Here is a 17,319-nt window from a genome sequence, read left to right as displayed (position 1 = left end):
CTCAGCTGCGAAAATGCATAGGAAACTGTGAAAATTGACAAATGCCAATAATTAATTCAACAGCAGCAGAGGCAGCAGCATCTATGTAGGTAAACAGCTGCGTTTGCTCCACAAACAGCAACAACAACAAACAGATACATAAACAGTAAACTAGATACGACGTTCAACCCCCACGGCCAAACCCACCACCGCCATTTCCACCCCAACTCATACCACCACTACCACTACTTTTAATAAAAGGGCAACAACGACAACAACAACGGCAACAGAGGCTCATCTGTAACTGTAAACCCGCTCGCAAGTATTTCGCAATATGGCTTTGGATTTTGTGGCCACCTACAAGGTGTTGGTGCTCGGTGACTCCAACGTGGGCAAGACGTGCATCGTGCACAGGTACTGCGATGAGAAGTACTACGACACATACATCTCCACAATCGGTGAGTGTTGCCACAGATGTACACACACACACACACACACACAGTTGTATGCACTCTTTTGTCTGGCTTCAATGACAACAACAACAACATCAACAATGCAAACATCCTTTATCTCTGCCCAGGCATTGACTTCAAACAGAAACTCATCAATCTGGACGGTGTGCCCATAAAGCTGCAAATCTGGGACACAGCCGGACAGGAGCGCTTTCGCACATTAACCACGGCCTACTATCGCGGCGCCATGGGCATTCTGCTGATGTACGATGTCACCAACCTGGAGAGCTACAACAATTTGTCCTACTGGTTGCGCAACATACAGGAGAACGCCTCGCCAGACGTGGTCAAGGTGCTCGCTGGCAACAAATGCGAATGCTCAACGACACAGCGCATGGTGGACAAGGACAGAGGCGAAAAGGTAAGCGAGACGTTGGACAACTGTGTGGTGGCATGAGAGAGGGAATGTATTGCCTGTATTTTTAGATAAATAATTGACATATAAGTCGAGAGGCAATGCCAGCTGCCAATCTGATATGCATAATTAAAGAAAAGTTTTTGTTTATGATATATGTATATAAATCAGATTCAAATGTGGGGGTGTATGGGAATTTGTATGAAGTGAGGGTGAGAGGCAGACATCCCAAAGATAGCTACTCGTAAAAGTGCAGCATGTCACAAATCAGAAAAACGATTGAGTTCGCATACCGACGTATATAATATAGCATATACTATAGGAATAAGCAGCATAAGCAGTCACGGATAAATTTGATCATATATAAATATGTCTGATGTGTTAAGAAAACAATAAAATATCCTAGAAATGATATATGACATACTTATATTGATAGCTATCATATATCAACTGTGTGATATCATGGTTTCTTATGAAAACCATGAAGTGATAAGAAAACCCGATATTCCAGAGCTTATATATGATAGATATAGATATGTATATGTATATGTTCATAAGTACATAAGTAGTATCACTTGATTTGAAGTGACACTAAACTATCTTAAATATATTTATAATTCATAAATAATAATCTTGAATGCATATACAGTCGACGCTTGATATTTCAAACCTGCGTTATTTTGAACCTCTCATTAATTCAAAGTTATCACTCAGTAATTCGAACTAAAAGTCATTGCTAAGACGCGGTAATTCGTACTCATATGGTTAAACACTCGACGGTTCGAAATATTTTAAGAGTCCCTTGAATTTCGAAATAACGAGAATCGACGGTATATCATCTCCTTTTTATTTTTCCCAATAACTAATTCGATTCTTTCCTTTGCAGATTGCCGAAAACTTTGACATGCCATTTTTCGAGGTCTCTTGCAAATCGAATATCAACATTGAGGAAGCATTTCTATCACTGGCTCGCAAGATACGCGAGCAGCGCGAGAGACGAGTAAGTGCCCGAATATCCCACGCTTGAAACTGAACTAAAGCATGCTTAATCCTTGCAGGGCGACAATTTCGACAATGATGATAAACAGGACAAGAAGTCGCCCGGCTCGAATGGCCTGGGCACCTTCAGTCTGGGCAGCTTGTCGGGCGAGAATCGCTGCACCTGCTAAGCTCCCTGTAGGAGCGCTGGGACACCCTGAGCCGCTGCAGCCTGTTGTCCACAAGTTGTCCACAATTTAGCCACTGTACAGCGCCAGCAGCAGCAACAATTTATGTAGCCAAGTTTGTGCAAGTTATTAACAATAACGCTAAAAATTATAAACAATTCAAGTAAAATTCATTTGAAATGCATGAGGAGAGTCTAGTCGAGTCGAGTCGAGTCGAGTGGCAGCCTATGTAAAACGTACAGATTGTGCATTTTTTAAGATAGTCCAAGAATAGCATAATAATTATATTGATAATAATGATTTTTAGCATATTCGTGCAAATACATCAACATTTTTACATTAACTAACTCGTGTACTCGTTAAGCTAAATAAGTCGAAATATATAAATATATATTGTATAAATCTATGCGAATACAAAATCTGAATGTAAGCCTGTAACGATTCGTTACAGCTTTTAAAGTGAAACACAAAACTTAGTGAGGTCTCTATGTGGACCGGTTTTGCTTGGATCTGATCAATTATACATGCATAATACAAAAAACAAAACAAAAATCTCGATTGCTCTATTCTCATTCCCATAGGTCAATTAGGGGCTTAAGTGGTTTCATTTCCGGTATCTATTCTATCTAGCCGCGGCGCCTAGCAACCGAAAAATGTCCACAACGATGATGGTGACGTATCCTTTGAGGAGCCCTCAATAGATACGATGAGTCAGTTCGATTTTCGTGCTTGCCATGAAAGGGTTCCGGAACAAGGCCAGCTCGCTGCCCATATTCAATGGAAGGATAACGGATGCCACCACATTGACGACCACATCGCTGCAGCCGGTGGCCAGTCGCAAGCTCTCCTCGCGCGGCCCCGCCTCAGTTTTTACCATAACCGACGGCCACATTGGCCACGCGCCCAGCACTTCGCTGGCCGAGGCGATGGCCATGCAGCCATTGCCACCGGCGTTGGTCAAGGAGGAGGAGCAGCAGCTGAACATTGCCGGCGCCGAGCTGGCCAACTATGAGAAGGTGCGCGTGGTGGGTCAGGGCTCCTTCGGCATAGCCATACTGTACAGGCGCAAAGTCGATGGCCACCACATTGTCTTCAAGCAAATCAATCTGAGCGAGCTGTCGCCGCCGGGCCGGGATTTGGCCATGAACGAGGTGGAGGTCTTCTCCAAGCTGCATCACCCGAACATTGTCAGCTATCTGGGCAGCTTCATCAAGGACAATACGCTGCTCATCGAGATGGAGTACGCGGACGGCGGCACCCTGGCCCAGATCATAGCCGAGCGACAGGGCAAACAGCATTTTCCCGAACGCTACATCATCGCCGTCTTTGAGCAGATCTCCAGCGCCATCAACTATATGCACTCGGAGAACATCCTACATCGGTACTGAGTTAAGTTATTTAGAGGTATACCTATATATAGGGGCATTCATTCATTCATTCACAGCGATCTGAAGACGGCCAATGTGTTCCTCAACAGGCGAGGGATCGTTAAGATTGGCGACTTTGGCATATCGAAGATCATGAATGCCAAGATCCATGCCCAGACTGTGCTGGGCACGCCCTACTACTTCAGTCCGGAGATGGTGAGCGGGCTTAGTCTGCCTAGATGTAGTTAGTTTCAAGTCCACAAATCTCCGCAGTGCGAGGGCAAGGAATACGACAACAAGAGCGACATCTGGGCCTTGGGCTGCATTCTGGGCGAGCTGTGCTGCCTGAAGAAGACCTTTGCTGCCTCCAATCTGTCCGAGCTGGTCACCAAGATTATGGCCGGCTCGTATACCCCAGTGCCGCTGGGCTATACGTCGGGTCTGCGCAGTCTGATGGCCAATCTGCTGCAGGTGGATGCAGCACGTCGACCCACTGCGTCCGAGGTGCTCGTCTACTGGATACCACTCATCTTTCGCAGTCTGGGCAAGAACAAAGGGTGAGTTGTCAGGCTGTGGCTAGACATCGGCTGTATCCCAATGCAAATCCTGCTATAGCTACACCTATGAGGACAACCTGAGCAGCAATGGCACCTTGCTGGCTGCTCCAACTTCTCTGTTTGCCAGCTGCAGCAATCTGGCCATGGAACTGCCGACGGCGCAGACCCAAACGCGGAAGCTGATGAGCGCCGAGACAGTGGCACCGCATGAGGTGATCGAGAGACGGTAAGTTAAGGGATCTTTAGGAATCCTAAAAATATATACATATTTCCAGCTCTGTGCTGTATCAGCTGAAGGCGTTTGGCAACAGCTTCAGCATGAGTCCCATCCAGCTGCCGCCGAAGGCCTTGATTGTCTGCGTGGCCATGAGCGAAACCCACTTTGTGGTCATCAATGATGATGGTTCGGCCTACGCCTGGGGCGAGGGCACACACGGCCAGCTGGGCCTGAGCTCGCTGGAGACCTGGAAACATTATCCCGGGCTGGTGCAGAGCGTGCGCAATTATCATTTGGTCAGCGCCTGTGCCGGCGATGGCTTCACCATATTCCTCACCCAATCCGGCAATCTGCTGAGCTGTGGCAACAATGCGAAATTCGCTCTAGGCCAGGAGGAACAGAAGGATTACTTTACGCCCAAGCTGATAGCCAAGCTGGCGGATGTGCGCATCGAGCAGATTGCAGCTGGCTTGCATCACGTCCTGGCGCTGAGTCGCGAGGGCGCCGTTTACGTTTGGGGCACCAGCGTGTCGGGCGCCCTGGCTCTAGGCAATTACCAGCAGCAGCAGTGAGTGGGAAATGCGAATCGAATATCAATCAATTTCAGCCTTTAACTTGTCCTAATCCTGCACAGAAAACATCCACAGAAGGTATTGTTGTCGCATGTCAAGAGCAAAGTCTCGAAGATCTACTGCGGCCCGGACACATCCGCTGTGCTCTTCACCAACGGAGAGCTGCACGTCTGTGGCAGCAACAACTACAACAAGCTGGGCTTCAATCGCCCAGGCCGGATCACAGCATTTGTATGCCATGACTTGTCATGTAAGCCGCCTTCCATCGCTATCTCAATTATATCTCCTTCTAGAAAAAGCTACAGCTGCCCTATAAGGTGCTCCACGCTTGCTTCTCGTCCACCCACTCGGTGTTCCTGGTCGAGGGCGGCTATGTCTATACGATGGGACGCAACAAGGAGGGGCAGCGAGGCATCCGGCACTGCAATGCCGTGGAGCACCCCACCCTGGTCGACAGCATACGCGCACGCTACATTGTGGTTGGCCATGAATGCAGCGCGTCGTCCGTTTGCCTGATCCTAATAACTTTCCTTATCTGCAGAAGGCCAATTGCAATGATCAGTGCACGATTGTTGCCTCCGAGGACAACATCATAACAGTGTGGGGCACGCGGAACGGCCTGCCAGAGATTGGCTCCAGCAGCAGCGGACTGGGCCTGGAGGTCTGCACGCCGAATACCGACCTGGAGTTGGGCAACAACACAGCCGCCTTTACCAATTTCCTGGCTTCGGTCTACAAGTCGGAACTAATCATGGAGCCAGTGGATATATTGGCGTAAGATGAGAAAGTATGAGTTGCCTATTTCCTATAAAACTTTGCGTCTGCAGCTTATACTCATCCAAGGAGCAATGCGAGCGTGGCTACTACGTCCAGGTGAACGATGTGTTTCCACTAGCTCACAGCGTCCTGGTCATGGTCGAGACAACAACGCCTCTGATATCCTCCTTTGAGGGCTAATCAATCGACCCACAATATTATATACAATTATCTCGCATTGTTCTTTATAGTTCATAAACATTTGAAATCAAATTTCGTGTGATTTACTGATAATAGCCACGTTTGGCTGCCTCCTCCACGATGGTCTGCACCGCTGCGAATGCCTCGCGAGCCGTCGGCTCGATCTCTTTGGCGGACAGGATGAACATCTCCTGGCTGTCTGGCGGGCCGCGCAGCTCGAACGTGAAGGTGATTGGCACCTTCAGCTGACTGTGAGCCCAATCCTTGGAGCCACCACTAGATGGATAGATAGTCTCATAGATACTTCCACTCTTGTAAACGCGTCCCGTCAGCTCCTTGATGCGCGCCGCAGCCAGTCGGCCAATCTCCTTCAGATCCGCATAGTTCTCCACACGCTCGGCCGTGTGGCCGTATGGGAACATGATCAGCTGCGAGTAGCTGTGCAGCGATAGATAGGTGCGAATACGCTCGGACTCGACGTGGGTTTCCAGAAACTGCATGATGCGCTGCGTTTCCACCTCGCTGGCGGCAGCTGGGCCAGAGAAATCATATTTACAGGGATTGCCGCTGGCGCCTGTGGTGTTCCAGCTCAGTGGGAAATTGCGATTCAGATCGACGCCACGGCAAATGCCAAAGATCTGACGATTCTTGCGCCACATACGGTCCCCAGTGAAGCTATAGCGATAGCCATCGGGATTCACCGAAGGAAAGATAAACCAGTTCTGGGAGCGAGCCAGAGCTCGAACGGCCGAATCCTTGGAGTGAAGCAGCTGATCAATAAAATAAGTGGCAGTGGCTGGAGCGATCCACTCGCGTGCATGGATGCCGCTTTCGATGAACACACTGGTCAGATTCTCTCCTCCAAAGGCCAGTTTCACTCCCTTGATGGGCAAGCCCTGAGTACTCAAGCCGATGTCCAGCACTTTGACTACTTCTGGGTGATCCCGCTCTAGCTTCTCCAGCCAGCCGTAGATGTTGTCCAGCTGAAAGTAACGCTTCCAATCGAACTCTTCTGCCGGCGTGTTCTCTGGCGCCACCTCTAGATAGTTGGCATCGATGAGCTCCTGGAAGTTGTAGTTCAATATGCGATGGCTAATGTTGTACGTGTGCAGCAGATCATCGAAGTCGGCCACCTTGTGGCCCGTCACCATAATTGTCAGTTTCTGGCCGGGCATGCGCGCATGGCCCATGAAGCCGCACGAGTCGCTAGCCTCTTCCAGCGCCTGCATGATGCCCACTTGAGTGGCGGTCGCCAGCTCCACACTGTAGATACGTGTGTGATCGTAACGGGCCTGGGCAGCCGGTGCCTGAGAGATAGCGTCCAAGGCGCATTGATCAGCCTTCGTGCAGAAGCTGGCAGCCCCAACGAAAGGGCGGAAGACCACGCCGAAGAGCAGCAGCGGGAGCGGGAGCGATAGCATGTTCAGTCTGAAAAAGCGAAAACTATATTAATCTGAGATTGCCAGCAACGCCTATCAAATATCACCTTCGAGAGCAGCTTTGATTATGTATATATGCATGTATGTATGAATGTGTGTATGTTTGTATGCATGTACATATGTATGCACGCATAAGCAAAGCGAAAGAATAACAAAGAATATAGAGCAGAAAGTCGTACAAGGCAATACTCTTTATTGACGTTTGAATGCGATCACATAACTGGCGAATTGTAAATAAATATTTGGAAGCCAATAAATAAACAAAGCATACTTGTAATCGTAGATGCCATATATTACTGATGTAAACACTATTTTCATATAAGTGTAGATCACAAGTGTAAATAATAATGTTTAAATTGATACCTTCTATAGAATTGTAATGTATGAGGTCGCGCCAATTTCATAAACAAAAGTAATTATCGAACAAGCTACTATCGATTCATCTGAATCTGAATTTGAATTTGTACAGGCGTCCTGTTTGACGAGCCTGTTTGTTCAATTCGACGTCAAATACGGCTTATTAAATCAGGAGTCTAAGCATTTTAGATGTCCCCAGCAAGAACGAAGAGCTTCCCACAACAAAATAAATTAAAATAAATATATTTGTTGTATATTTTGAAACGTTATCCACTGAAATTGATATTATCGACAAAACTGTTTTGTTTTCAAATATATCGGCTTTTCGATATAATATTTAACGCTGGTCACCCTATCAGCTGTTTTTATTTATAATAATAAACACCAATGGAATCTCAATTTGATAACACAGAGTGAGTACACTTAAGTTATTGCAATAAAGTAGCTAAATTTCAGATTATTAACAGCGAAAACTATTGGAATCGCTCCTCGAGAGCTGCCTTTAGCTTTGATGATGAAGAGGACGTTGATCTTGGTGATGTGGGCGGCAGAACAAAAATGGGACAGGGCAGCCAGAGCAGCAAATGGGATAATGCAATTTTTAATGACGACACCATCTCTGAGGCCAGCTTTGATAATAGCGCCGCACTGGGCACGCTGAATCATCTGTCAATCAAAGCGATACTGAGCGATGAAGCGCTTAAGCTGGTGCTACAGGAACAGGCAGTGGACGATCAAGTTATGCCCAAGGGTGTGACGCCTGAGGAGGAGCTGAAGTTGCTGCGCCGTCAAATACAGAGCACTCTGTACAGCCCCAATCTGGAGCTGACCGCACAGAAGTTGCTGCATGGCAAAGTGGCGCCGTTGGAAATGTTCAAATCACTGCTAGAGAAGCGTCAGCTGTTGGATGCGGTGTTGGCCAACGGCGGTGATGCGATCATTGGAGTACTATTGTTCCTCAAACGAACCCTGAACGCCACCCAGTTCCATGGCATTCTGCAGCAGCGGCCCAAGGCGCTGGAGCACTATCTCAGCTATCTGCGTCAATGTGGCGACGTGAGCAACTATATTGACACGCTGCAGCGCTTCGGGCGTCATCAGGAAGCTGCTCTTAGGCAATTTCAGGCGGCCCTGTCCTGCACTGAATTGGCTACGCGTAAACAACAGCTGCAACGACTCATCGATGCCTATGCGAGCGCAGGAGTGGGCATAATACCGTTATATGAGCAGGTCTTTCATTCCGCACTGAAGCTCCAGCTGGTCCTGGAGAAGGAGCCCCTAGGTGATCTGAGCCAACGGATCGGTGACGACCCCACCCCCATAGAGGTACTCTACGCGTGCTGTGCCCAAAACAAGAATTGGAAAGAACAGGACATGCTAAAGATCAGCTCACCCCAGCGCTTTGCCGCCGATCAGGAAATCTCGCCTGCCCAATACGAATGGACGGCCTTAAATGAACGTGCCCAGTCACAGGCCTACGCGGATCTGGAGTGCATCTTTGAGCGTGTGTCCGGCTGGCATCCGCTCAAATCGAAGCAGTTCCACATCAGTTTCGATCTGACCCTAGCCGTGCAGCGTCTCTTTGAGCTGCAGGCACCCGCCACAGTGCTGCAGCTCTTCCTGTCTAAGATGAGCAACAGTCCCGAGAAGCTGGTGCTGGCACAACGAGTCAAATGCATCAAGGCCGTCATTGATGCCATGGTCAGTATGAAGCAGCAACAGGAACTGCAGCAATTGAAGCAAACGCTGCCCGATCGCTCCGAGGAGCAGTTCTACTGCGAGAATGCGCTCAAAGCCCTGCAAAGCAAACGCTGGACCACGGACAACATAAAACTGAAGCTGTAGCGAGCCATCATCAACTGACTTTGTATAAATGTAGTTTTTATTACTTTTATCATATTTGTAATTTATTAAAAATGTTACTTTATATATGTATTAAATAATTTGCAAATCACAAGCTGAATATCAATCAATTAAAAGTGTGTGTCTGTGTGTGTGTGTGTGTTCTGTCCTTTAAACATTTTGTTATCGTTTTTCTTTTTTTATTGAGTAAACAAAAAGCGCGTTAAACCAATTCGCAAACAAAGCACTACAAAAAATAAAATTCTTTAAACAATTTGTTTGCCTTAAATATTTGACTTAAACAACATCGCTGTAAAAGCTATTTATATAAATATGCGCAGCAAAACCGCAAACAACAATTATTTTTAATTAAGTATAAATATGTGTATGTATGTGTGTGTGTGTGTGTGTGTGTGTAGGTGTGGGGGCGGGTAATAGGCAATAATATATAATATTCACTTATGTGTGTGTGTGTGTGTATGTGTGGTGTGTGGTATCTGGGCGGGCACAGCTAAAGACGCCATTATTGATCTTTGGTTTCCTGCTCGAATTGACAACAAATCGTAAAACTTTAAAATTATAACCAAATAAGTAATTAAATACAAAATAATATATATATATATAGAAATATACACATGATAAACTTTCAACTTAGGCAAAGTTGAATGTGGGGAGGAAAACAAAGAGTTAACAAAATTCAAAGCAAGAACCGCGATTCCCTCGAGCGTCGCCAGTGACCACATAGCCAAAGCCACTGCTAATTGCTGCCTCCGCTCGCATCCTGATCACAGTAGCTGAGCAGACGCTGGCACAGAGTCGTCTTGAACTTGACCGTAAAACTATCGAAAATGGCATCCGTATCCTGCAGCACACTCGACGACGTCGCTTGATTGCTATCCGATGCCGCAATCAGCGACTTGAACTTCTGATTGAGATTCTGCTCGAGCGCCGAGTTGTTGTTGTTAAAGTAGAATACGTAGGCCAGCTCCAGCAAATAGTAGTCCAGATCGGCCATGAAGTAGCGCTCGCACTCGAGCATATCGAACTTCTGCTCCAGAAAGTGCACACACATATGATAGATAAGGTGCTTGAGATCGGATCGATGCAGGGGCACATAGCCCGTGTCCTTGCTGAAGTACTCAAATAGCTTGAGAGTGCGCTGCGAGCTGTCGCAGCTCTGCAGGCAGAGCTGAAAGGCCTCCACGAATCGAAAGTTGAGCATACAGATCCTAATGCGATATTCGTTGCGCAGCGGACGTGAAAATTCGGCTATTTTGTCCGGGTTGTATAGCCCGTGGAAGGCATACAGGCAGTAGTGTATATAATGGCGCAGAGCTTGCAATACGTTCGCATCGCCGGCGTCTGAGCTGGGCGTACAGGTGCTGGCATCATCCCGATCACCGAGCAGTGGAGCTGCATTGTCGGCCATTACCGGCGCCTCCTGGTTGGGCAAGGGCAAATAGCTTTGCTCCTCCGGCGAGTAGTCCAGCTCCAGCGAGCTGTTGCCATCGATTATCTGCTGTGCATTGTATGAGTAGCTAGCATCGTTGTGGCTCAGATTCTCCAGGCTGCTCAGCAGGTCATCCGAGTCTTGGCCAGTGACCGCCTGTTCTGTGCTGGACTTGTAGTTGAGCGTTTCGGGTGAGTAGCGATGCTCAAAGCTGATATTCGCCTGCTGCAAAAAGTGCGGCTGATATGGCGGAATCACCTTCAAGTAGCGCACTGGCTCCTGGTCCAAACGGATGCGAGGACGAGGCAAATTAATCTCCACCGGCACATCAATGCATTGGGTCTCGAAACGCATTAGCCGTTTGGTGGTGGGCAGGCACACGACCCGCTGTCGCATGCGATCCAAGCTGGCGCCCAAGTCGCGCCCGCACTGACCATTCGAGTTACCACCAAAGGCCTTCACAATGTGATCGGTGGTCATGACTAGGGTGAAATCAGCGCCGCAATCCACATACATTGGCCTCTCGATGCTGTCGATGGGCGATGGTTTGAGGACGGCTCGCCGATCTTTGTCCTCGGTGCCGAGCTGATGCTCCAGATTCTTCCCCCACGTGTAAAGCGTGCACGAAGACGATATCAATGCAAAGTGAAACAAGCCGCTGGAGATCTTTCAGCAGCAAGAGAAACACTTATTAATATTAACAATTATCAGAAGCACGCTCAGGAATCTACCTGTAATATTTTCCCAGCTACCTCGCTGGTATCAACTAGATGTGGCTTCAAGTGCTCCGTCGGATCTATCTCGGGAAAGACGGGTTGCGCATTTACGTTGGCAGATGCTGCCGGCATTGGCTCTGCAATATTATTGATCACTGAGATATTTTCCGTATCATCAGATGGCAAAGCCTCATCCTGGGCGGACTCTTTGGTTTCTTCACTGGACTTGGGTATGGCGCCTGCCACAACAGCTGCATACGATGTGCTCGGCTCCACCAACACGCTGTTGTTGCTAGGCGCTGGCAGCAGCGTCTCCTCCAGTCGCTTACTCAGCAGCTCACGCTGTTGATTCTCCTCCAGCTTCTGCTTGGCATTGGCGCGACGCCTTATTTGATTGGCCAACCGCAATGCCTGGGGTGAACTGCCCCAGGTATACATGCGTTCCTGTTCATCTACAGCTAGCTAAACAAACAAATATGTGTGAATTAGGATTTCACTTGTTTGATTTTCGTTTGCTCACATTTGTAAAAAATTTCGTATGTATCAGTCTTAAGCCGCAGTCGTTGCCGAGTTCCAAGCGCAATGGCACACTCGTCTTGGTGTCCTGATTCTGGTCGGCATTGCCAGTGCCCAGCTGCCCAAAATGATTGGAGCCAAACACATAGAGCTCGTTGCCACTGCTATTAGCCTCTGTACAGTTGTTTGGGGATGCTTGGCAGAGCACCAAACTGTGCGCATGCCCCAGAGAAATTTGTAGTATTTTCTATGACAAGCGAATGGAATTACGTTAGATAATGATATATAAAGAACATAAATATGATGCGCACCTTGTACTTAAAGAAACTGACTAGTGTGGGCGTTGGCACGTTCTCACAGCTGCCGTTGCCCAGTTGGCCGTAGATGCCCCAGCTAAGAGAATTCCAATTAGTTTAGTTTGTCAACTTATGCTTAGATGGGATTATATACGATACGCACCCCCACATATAGAGCTTGCCATCAGCAACGGCTGCATTATGATATTGACCCGCCTCCAGCATGGTGATATTCATGCCATCCAAGGCTGTTACCAACATAGGCTGCAAGGCCATTTGCATGTGCTGTCCTACGCCCAGTTGGCAGAGATTATTATTGCCAATGGCGTAGAGCTGTGGAAAGTGATATACTCTATTAGCAACTGGACATGATTGAGTGAGTGAGAGCCAAGGGAGCAAAACCTACTCCATTATTGGTGAGTATGAGTGTATGCTGGCGTCCACACTTGACCGCATGCACCTCCAAATCGAGTTGCGAGAGCAGCTCCAATGTCTTCACCGCATGTGCAGGTTCCGGTGGTTCTACACGAAATATGAACATATGTACATTTATATATATAATGAAAATATATAGAATATCCTACCTGTTGATTTCTGGGCGCTATAGCAGCAGGGCACGCCGCTCGAGCCCCAGAAATAGGCCACACCATCCACAACGCAGGCGCAATAGGCACAGCCAGCCGAGATGGGCTTGAAACGTGACGATTCGATGGCAAACTAATAACGTAAACAATTCATAGTTAGATTTACATGTTGTCTATTGCCTAATGGTCCGTCCCACTTGCCTGATTGTCCTCATAGCTGATGCGAAAGTTTGACAAAGCATTTACAATAGAGTCGTGCTTGACACGTTGCGCTTCCATATGTGTGAGCACAGCCAAATAGGTTTCGATTAGGCATTTGCTGAACTCAAATATGTGTTCATTATTGTCATTGTTGCTTGAGCTGCTGCTGTGCGAAACGATTGGACGCAGCGCGGGCGCAAAAGGATTTAGCTGCATGGCAAGACGCTGCAAACGGACAAACGGAAACTCACATTAGTAAGCATATCAAAAAGGATGTCAGTAACGAAGAGCTCACCTGCAATACACAGGGCCTAATATGCTCCAGCTTGTCCTGTATGAAGGTAAAGTAATCCATTGACACGTGCGGCAAGTATGTGATTGTCTCCATAAATATATTCTCGCTAAGGTTGTACAGGCAGACGTTGAGCTCGTTATACCAGCCAAACTCCTGGGCAACAACACTGACCAACGCATTGAAGGTGTCCAAGCAGACGCCGCGCACCTTTGCCAAAATAATCGCGGCCGAAAAGAGACCGCTCTGGCAGAGTACAATGCTGGTCATGTTGGTATGATACTTTGTGTTGGTGACCAAAAAGTTCCTAAAATAAATTTCACATTAATTAAATTGAAATATATATAAGACAACCTTCACCTACCACAAAGGTAGATAGTTCTTATCGTTGACTGCCTTCTCGGCCAGCGTGATCAACAGCAAATTGGCCAAATGAAACTGGGATGAGGGCGACATTTGTAATGCACTTATGGACTCATCAACACCATAATGATAATCGCTGCACGAAGCTCCAGTATTCTCCACAACGTTCTCATCTTTCACCTTCGCCTGCAAGATGTCGCGCACATCCTCCGAATGCCGATATGTGATATCCGATTGAATGTCCTTCAGCAACGGATGGGACAAGTAGGTCGATCGCAATATATAAGATGACTTCAGGGCCATGGCGCTCAACTGCATCAGCGCATACGTATGTCCATACATGGCCAGCTTGAGGGCCGTTCGTATGGGCTTAACGCGCGCCACATTGTACGTGATCAAGGCCTGGGTAACCTTTTTGCGACGCAACAAATAATCGCCGGCAAACTCAATGCAATGCTCGAAGGTTAGATCAAATGTGTTGCAAAACTCGCGGCACTGATTCCATTCGCTCATCAGCGCAGCATCCAAAAACAATTCAAATGGCTCCTTTCTGCAGGGATATGGAATATTTAACATATAAGCTGCATCTAGGCGTGTTTCTGTACTCACTTCAGCTGTATGGTATAGACATTCTTGTTGGTTATGACATAGCAAGGATCATAGTTGATCTTGGGGAACTCGGCCTGCATTATCTCCATTTGCCGCAACGAATATTCATTACTGCTATCCGCCGATTCATAGAACTGCACGTAGTCCATTGGGGTATGGATGTCCTTGATCTCGAATGCCTTTGCCTTCTCCTCCTTTGACAGAGATTCGGCATTGTTGTTGTTGCCACCCAGACTCCGAAATTGCGCCATTTGATAAAGCTGCAACACAGTCTCCTGCTCAAAGCGAAATAGCGCCAGCTGCGCCTGCTGATTGAAGCGCTGCGAGGATAAGTAAAGAGAATGAATTGATGTATATATATCGGGTACTATTTCAGCACACACTTACATCATCTTCGGCGGTGTGCAGCGAGGCCATTGCACTGCTGATCACGCTAACCGCATTGATGGCATTGGTGGGCATATCGCTTTGATCGATGCTCGATGCATTACTTGTGCTTGTCGCGCTTGTCTCGTCGCTCTTATTCGTCTGCTCCAGCTTCTCGGTGTCGGCATCTAGACTCTCCTTCTCGGTGTTCGCCATCAGCGGCTCTTCGAGCGATGATGCCGCCGTCGAAGCGCCCGATTCACTGCGCTGATGCAGATCCACATATTGTATGCCATACAGTATGTTCGAGCTAATCAGGATATCTACACAGTGCTGGGGTATCTTATATATGAACAGTGGCTTCAGGTTAATATCAATTCGATGCACCGTCAGGCTGCAGTTGGTGCTATGCAAGGCGCTTAACAGATAAGTGCTACGCAGATTCTGTATGTTATAAAACGAGCCGTTCGTATTCCCCAGAGGCTCCGGCGTAACCGATGGCGAGTCCATAATAGCAAATGTGCCCATGTTTGCCTCCGGCATGACTGCAATCAAATATAAATATATATTAACACACATATATATATAAGTTTACATATATACCAACTTACATTCATCTATTTTCTGCCGCTGATCGGATAATCGCATTTTGATGGCCTGCAATTTCTTGGACCCGAGACTTTTGAGCGAAGCCAGGCGTGCCCGGGTGGCTGGCAAAAAGCCATCGAAGCTATTCACGCCAATTTGTTGCTGTTGAAAACGAACGCTGGTGCTCTCAGCAAAGGATGGTGGCGGTGGTGGTGACGACGATGACGGCATTGCGGATTCTTCGTTGACCATCACCACATTGGACTCAACTACGCAGGTGGAAGGCGGAACTGTTTGTGAGCTTGGAGCAATCTCTTCGCTGGCGGGTGGGGCAAAAACATCCTCTTCTAATTGGCTGCTATCCGAGGCCGGATCAGAGCTGTTGCTTTGCCTGACATCATAGCTAGGTCCGCTTTGATTCTTTCCGTGCACAGACATCACAATCTGCCACGCACCCTCGCGAGTCGTCGGCGAACTATCACCAGGATAGACATACTTTATGGCCTTCTGCTCTAGCAGCAACTTGAACTGTGCCTTTACAGAGGATGTGATCTAGTCAAATGGAAAGATAAAGCAGAGTTTGTGAGCTTCCTTTCGTGAAACAGCGGTATTAGCTCACCAGCAGCATGACTCCATCGAAAGTGTTGTCTTTGCATATAGTCAAACGCACCACGGAACCAGTCTGAATGGCTGTACTGGCAATCATTGGGCAATTCGGACTGAGGCCCACGAAGCAAATCGAGCCATCCGAGTAGCCAATGATGGCTCGATTCAACCCATAATACGTTTTCCACCACACCACTGACAGCGGATACGGACATGTCTTGGATGCCATGAATGAGGTGGCCATAACCTGGCTATTGCCCGTTGCATCAAAAGGCGGAGCTTGTACTTGGACAGACTCTCCGGGCATATCCATGGAATCGGCATTTACTAACAAATGCTCTGGGAGCTCATGTCCCAAGGGCTCTTCATCGTCCACATTTTCAGCCTCTTTGTCCAGCTTAACGTGCTGCAATTGGTCAGCAACCTGATCCAAGTTCCATTGATGCTCCTGACTTTCACTCTGCGCCGTCGAATAATTGGGACATTTCTTCGAGTTGGGGCATTCGTGGGGGCCAACAAATGGTATTATATAGGACGTCACCTGTGTGGTGCTATACAGTGAACAGCTGGCCAAGTCGTGGGACTTATCGACCAGAGACAGGGCAGGAACAATATGCAGCGTATTGTCGAAACCTGTTGATAGATAGGGGGCAATGGGCATGGTTAGCGCTGGGTTCAGTAACACTTTAATAGACCTGTTTCCCCCTCGCGCTAGCGAAGCAGTCAATCAAAACAAAATGTGCTCAAGAAAATCAATAATGTAAATCGTACACACACACTCAAACACTCCCACCTACAGCATCAAAAGTAATTTTAGGCTTTACTATGTTGTAGCAGCCCCCAACCCTAGCACCCCTAGCACACACACACACCTGCCTCAGCTGCCCTTCGCAGTAGCGCACAACGACACACATACTTACAGAGAACGAGTAGCCAAATGCCAGCAGGATCGAAGCAGACATCGTGTATGACACGATTGGTGCGTCGGAACCAGGAGATCATCTTGAGCACCTCCTGGCCACCGCTGGCGCTGATATAACGAAGCACGATTTCATTTTCCTCGCTGACCAGGCACAGGAACTGCTTTTCATCGAACGGTGTGACTGTGACGGTGGAGAGCTTACAGCTGAAATTCGTAATAAGCGGACGAAGCTCAAAAATCTGCATATCCTTGAGCTCGGCATGCCCATGCACCGCCATCACTAAATCTTTTTTGTGTGGTCGCTGGCGGACCTGCTTCGAGCGTTTCTTCTTTTATATTTTTTTTGTTGTTGCACAAATCAAATTTTAGTTTTTTTTACTATTGCCATGTTTCCATAGCAAACATTTTATTATCGCATTTACAAGTTATCGAAGATATGCGATAAGCTATTTCCAGTGCACGCATCAAATTGAAGTGCATTTGAATATTT

At 47.6% G+C, this 17,319-nt stretch overlaps 5 protein-coding genes across 8 annotated transcripts; 3 read left to right on the top strand and 2 right to left on the bottom strand.

Annotated features, from left to right (window-relative positions):
* The first annotated feature begins 29 nt into the window (after window positions 1–29).
* Window positions 30–2,564, top strand: RabX4 (RAS oncogene family member RabX4). The gene is made up of 4 exons (XM_018000099.2): window positions 30–437; window positions 560–852; window positions 1,733–1,846; window positions 1,905–2,564. The coding sequence occupies exons 1-4, from the start codon at window positions 314–316 to the stop codon at window positions 2,013–2,015; spliced, it is 642 nt and encodes a 213-aa protein (XP_017855588.1). The 5' UTR covers window positions 30–313; the 3' UTR covers window positions 2,016–2,564.
* A 127-nt stretch (window positions 2,565–2,691) lies between these two features.
* niki (nimA-like kinase) lies at window positions 2,692–6,449 on the top strand. Its single transcript, XM_018000094.2, has 9 exons — window positions 2,692–3,393; window positions 3,457–3,595; window positions 3,653–3,936; window positions 3,995–4,162; window positions 4,212–4,721; window positions 4,788–4,956; window positions 5,019–5,204; window positions 5,267–5,499; window positions 5,553–6,449. Exons 1-9 carry the CDS (start codon window positions 2,747–2,749, stop codon window positions 5,680–5,682), a joined length of 2,466 nt encoding a protein of 821 aa, XP_017855583.1. The 5' UTR covers window positions 2,692–2,746; the 3' UTR covers window positions 5,683–6,449.
* On the bottom strand, window positions 5,700–7,681 carry LOC108608631 (zinc carboxypeptidase). 4 transcript variants are annotated; one of them, XM_089461983.1, is made up of 2 exons: window positions 7,485–7,681; window positions 5,700–7,110 (listed from the first exon to the last, which is right to left on the bottom strand). In XM_089461983.1, exons 1-2 carry the CDS (start codon window positions 7,523–7,525, stop codon window positions 5,766–5,768), a joined length of 1,386 nt encoding a protein of 461 aa, XP_089318109.1. In that variant the 5' UTR covers window positions 7,526–7,681; the 3' UTR covers window positions 5,700–5,765. The 4 variants fall into 4 exon arrangements, with proteins under 4 accessions (XP_089318109.1, XP_089318108.1, XP_017855585.1 ...); XM_089461982.1 differs by having other exon boundaries at window positions 7,393–7,523; XM_018000096.2 differs by lacking the exon at window positions 7,485–7,681 and adding an exon at window positions 7,301–7,419.
* A 53-nt stretch (window positions 7,682–7,734) lies between these two features.
* Window positions 7,735–9,435, top strand: Vps16B (Vacuolar protein sorting 16B). The gene is made up of 2 exons (XM_018001005.2): window positions 7,735–7,891; window positions 7,946–9,435. The coding sequence occupies exons 1-2, from the start codon at window positions 7,866–7,868 to the stop codon at window positions 9,321–9,323; spliced, it is 1,404 nt and encodes a 467-aa protein (XP_017856494.1). The 5' UTR covers window positions 7,735–7,865; the 3' UTR covers window positions 9,324–9,435.
* Window positions 9,436–9,915: 480 nt separating this feature from the next.
* ca (RCC1 and BTB domain containing protein claret) lies at window positions 9,916–17,299 on the bottom strand. Its single transcript, XM_018018664.2, has 15 exons — window positions 16,828–17,299; window positions 15,921–16,540; window positions 15,325–15,853; window positions 14,735–15,258; window positions 14,348–14,667; window positions 13,740–14,288; window positions 13,379–13,682; window positions 13,084–13,308; window positions 12,883–13,015; window positions 12,705–12,820; window positions 12,462–12,631; window positions 12,314–12,395; window positions 12,007–12,249; window positions 11,502–11,948; window positions 9,916–11,436 (listed from the first exon to the last, which is right to left on the bottom strand). Exons 1-15 carry the CDS (start codon window positions 17,105–17,107, stop codon window positions 10,078–10,080), a joined length of 5,901 nt encoding a protein of 1,966 aa, XP_017874153.1. The 5' UTR covers window positions 17,108–17,299; the 3' UTR covers window positions 9,916–10,077.
* Between the last annotated feature and the right edge of the window lie 20 nt (window positions 17,300–17,319).

Source organism: Drosophila arizonae, chromosome 2 (assembly GCF_054131065.1).
Source record: "Drosophila arizonae isolate 15081-1271.41 chromosome 2, UAZ_ARI_1.0, whole genome shotgun sequence".
NCBI classification, from domain to species: domain Eukaryota; kingdom Metazoa; phylum Arthropoda; class Insecta; order Diptera; family Drosophilidae; genus Drosophila; species Drosophila arizonae.
This window is presented reverse-complemented; position numbering and strand designations above follow the sequence as displayed.

Bases quoted from the DNA above. Each gene is read 5' to 3' on its own strand.
- RabX4 (XM_018000099.2), top strand. From the start codon at position 314: ATGGCTTTGGATTTTGTGGCCACCTACAAGGTGTTGGTGCTCGGTGAC. The intron at 853-1,732 runs GTAAGCGAGACG...TTTCCTTTGCAG, and splicing joins ACAAGGACAGAGGCGAAAAG to ATTGCCGAAAACTTTGACAT. The intron at 1,847-1,904 runs GTAAGTGCCCGA...TAATCCTTGCAG, and splicing joins GCGAGCAGCGCGAGAGACGA to GGCGACAATTTCGACAATGA.
- niki (XM_018000094.2), top strand. From the start codon at position 2,747: ATGAAAGGGTTCCGGAACAAGGCCAGCTCGCTGCCCATATTCAATGGA. The intron at 3,596-3,652 runs GTGAGCGGGCTT...AAATCTCCGCAG, and splicing joins ACTACTTCAGTCCGGAGATG to TGCGAGGGCAAGGAATACGA. The intron at 4,957-5,018 runs GTATGCCATGAC...ATCTCCTTCTAG, and splicing joins CAGGCCGGATCACAGCATTT to AAAAAGCTACAGCTGCCCTA.
- LOC108608631 (XM_018000095.2), bottom strand. From the start codon at position 7,254: ATGCGTGCATACATATGTACATGCATACAAACATACACACATTCATAC. The intron at 7,111-7,168 runs GTGATATTTGAT...TCGCTTTTTCAG, and splicing joins AATCAAAGCTGCTCTCGAAG to ACTGAACATGCTATCGCTCC.
- Vps16B (XM_018001005.2), top strand. From the start codon at position 7,866: ATGGAATCTCAATTTGATAACACAGA. The intron at 7,892-7,945 runs GTGAGTACACTT...GATTATTAACAG, and splicing joins TCTCAATTTGATAACACAGA to CGAAAACTATTGGAATCGCT.
- ca (XM_018018664.2), bottom strand. From the start codon at position 17,107: ATGGCGGTGCATGGGCATGCCGAGCTCAAGGATATGCAGATTTTTGAG. The intron at 16,541-16,827 runs GTAAGTATGTGT...ATCTATCAACAG, and splicing joins CATTTGGCTACTCGTTCTCT to GTTTCGACAATACGCTGCAT. The intron at 11,949-12,006 runs GTGAGCAAACGA...TTGTTTGTTTAG, and splicing joins ATACGAAATTTTTTACAAAT to CTAGCTGTAGATGAACAGGA.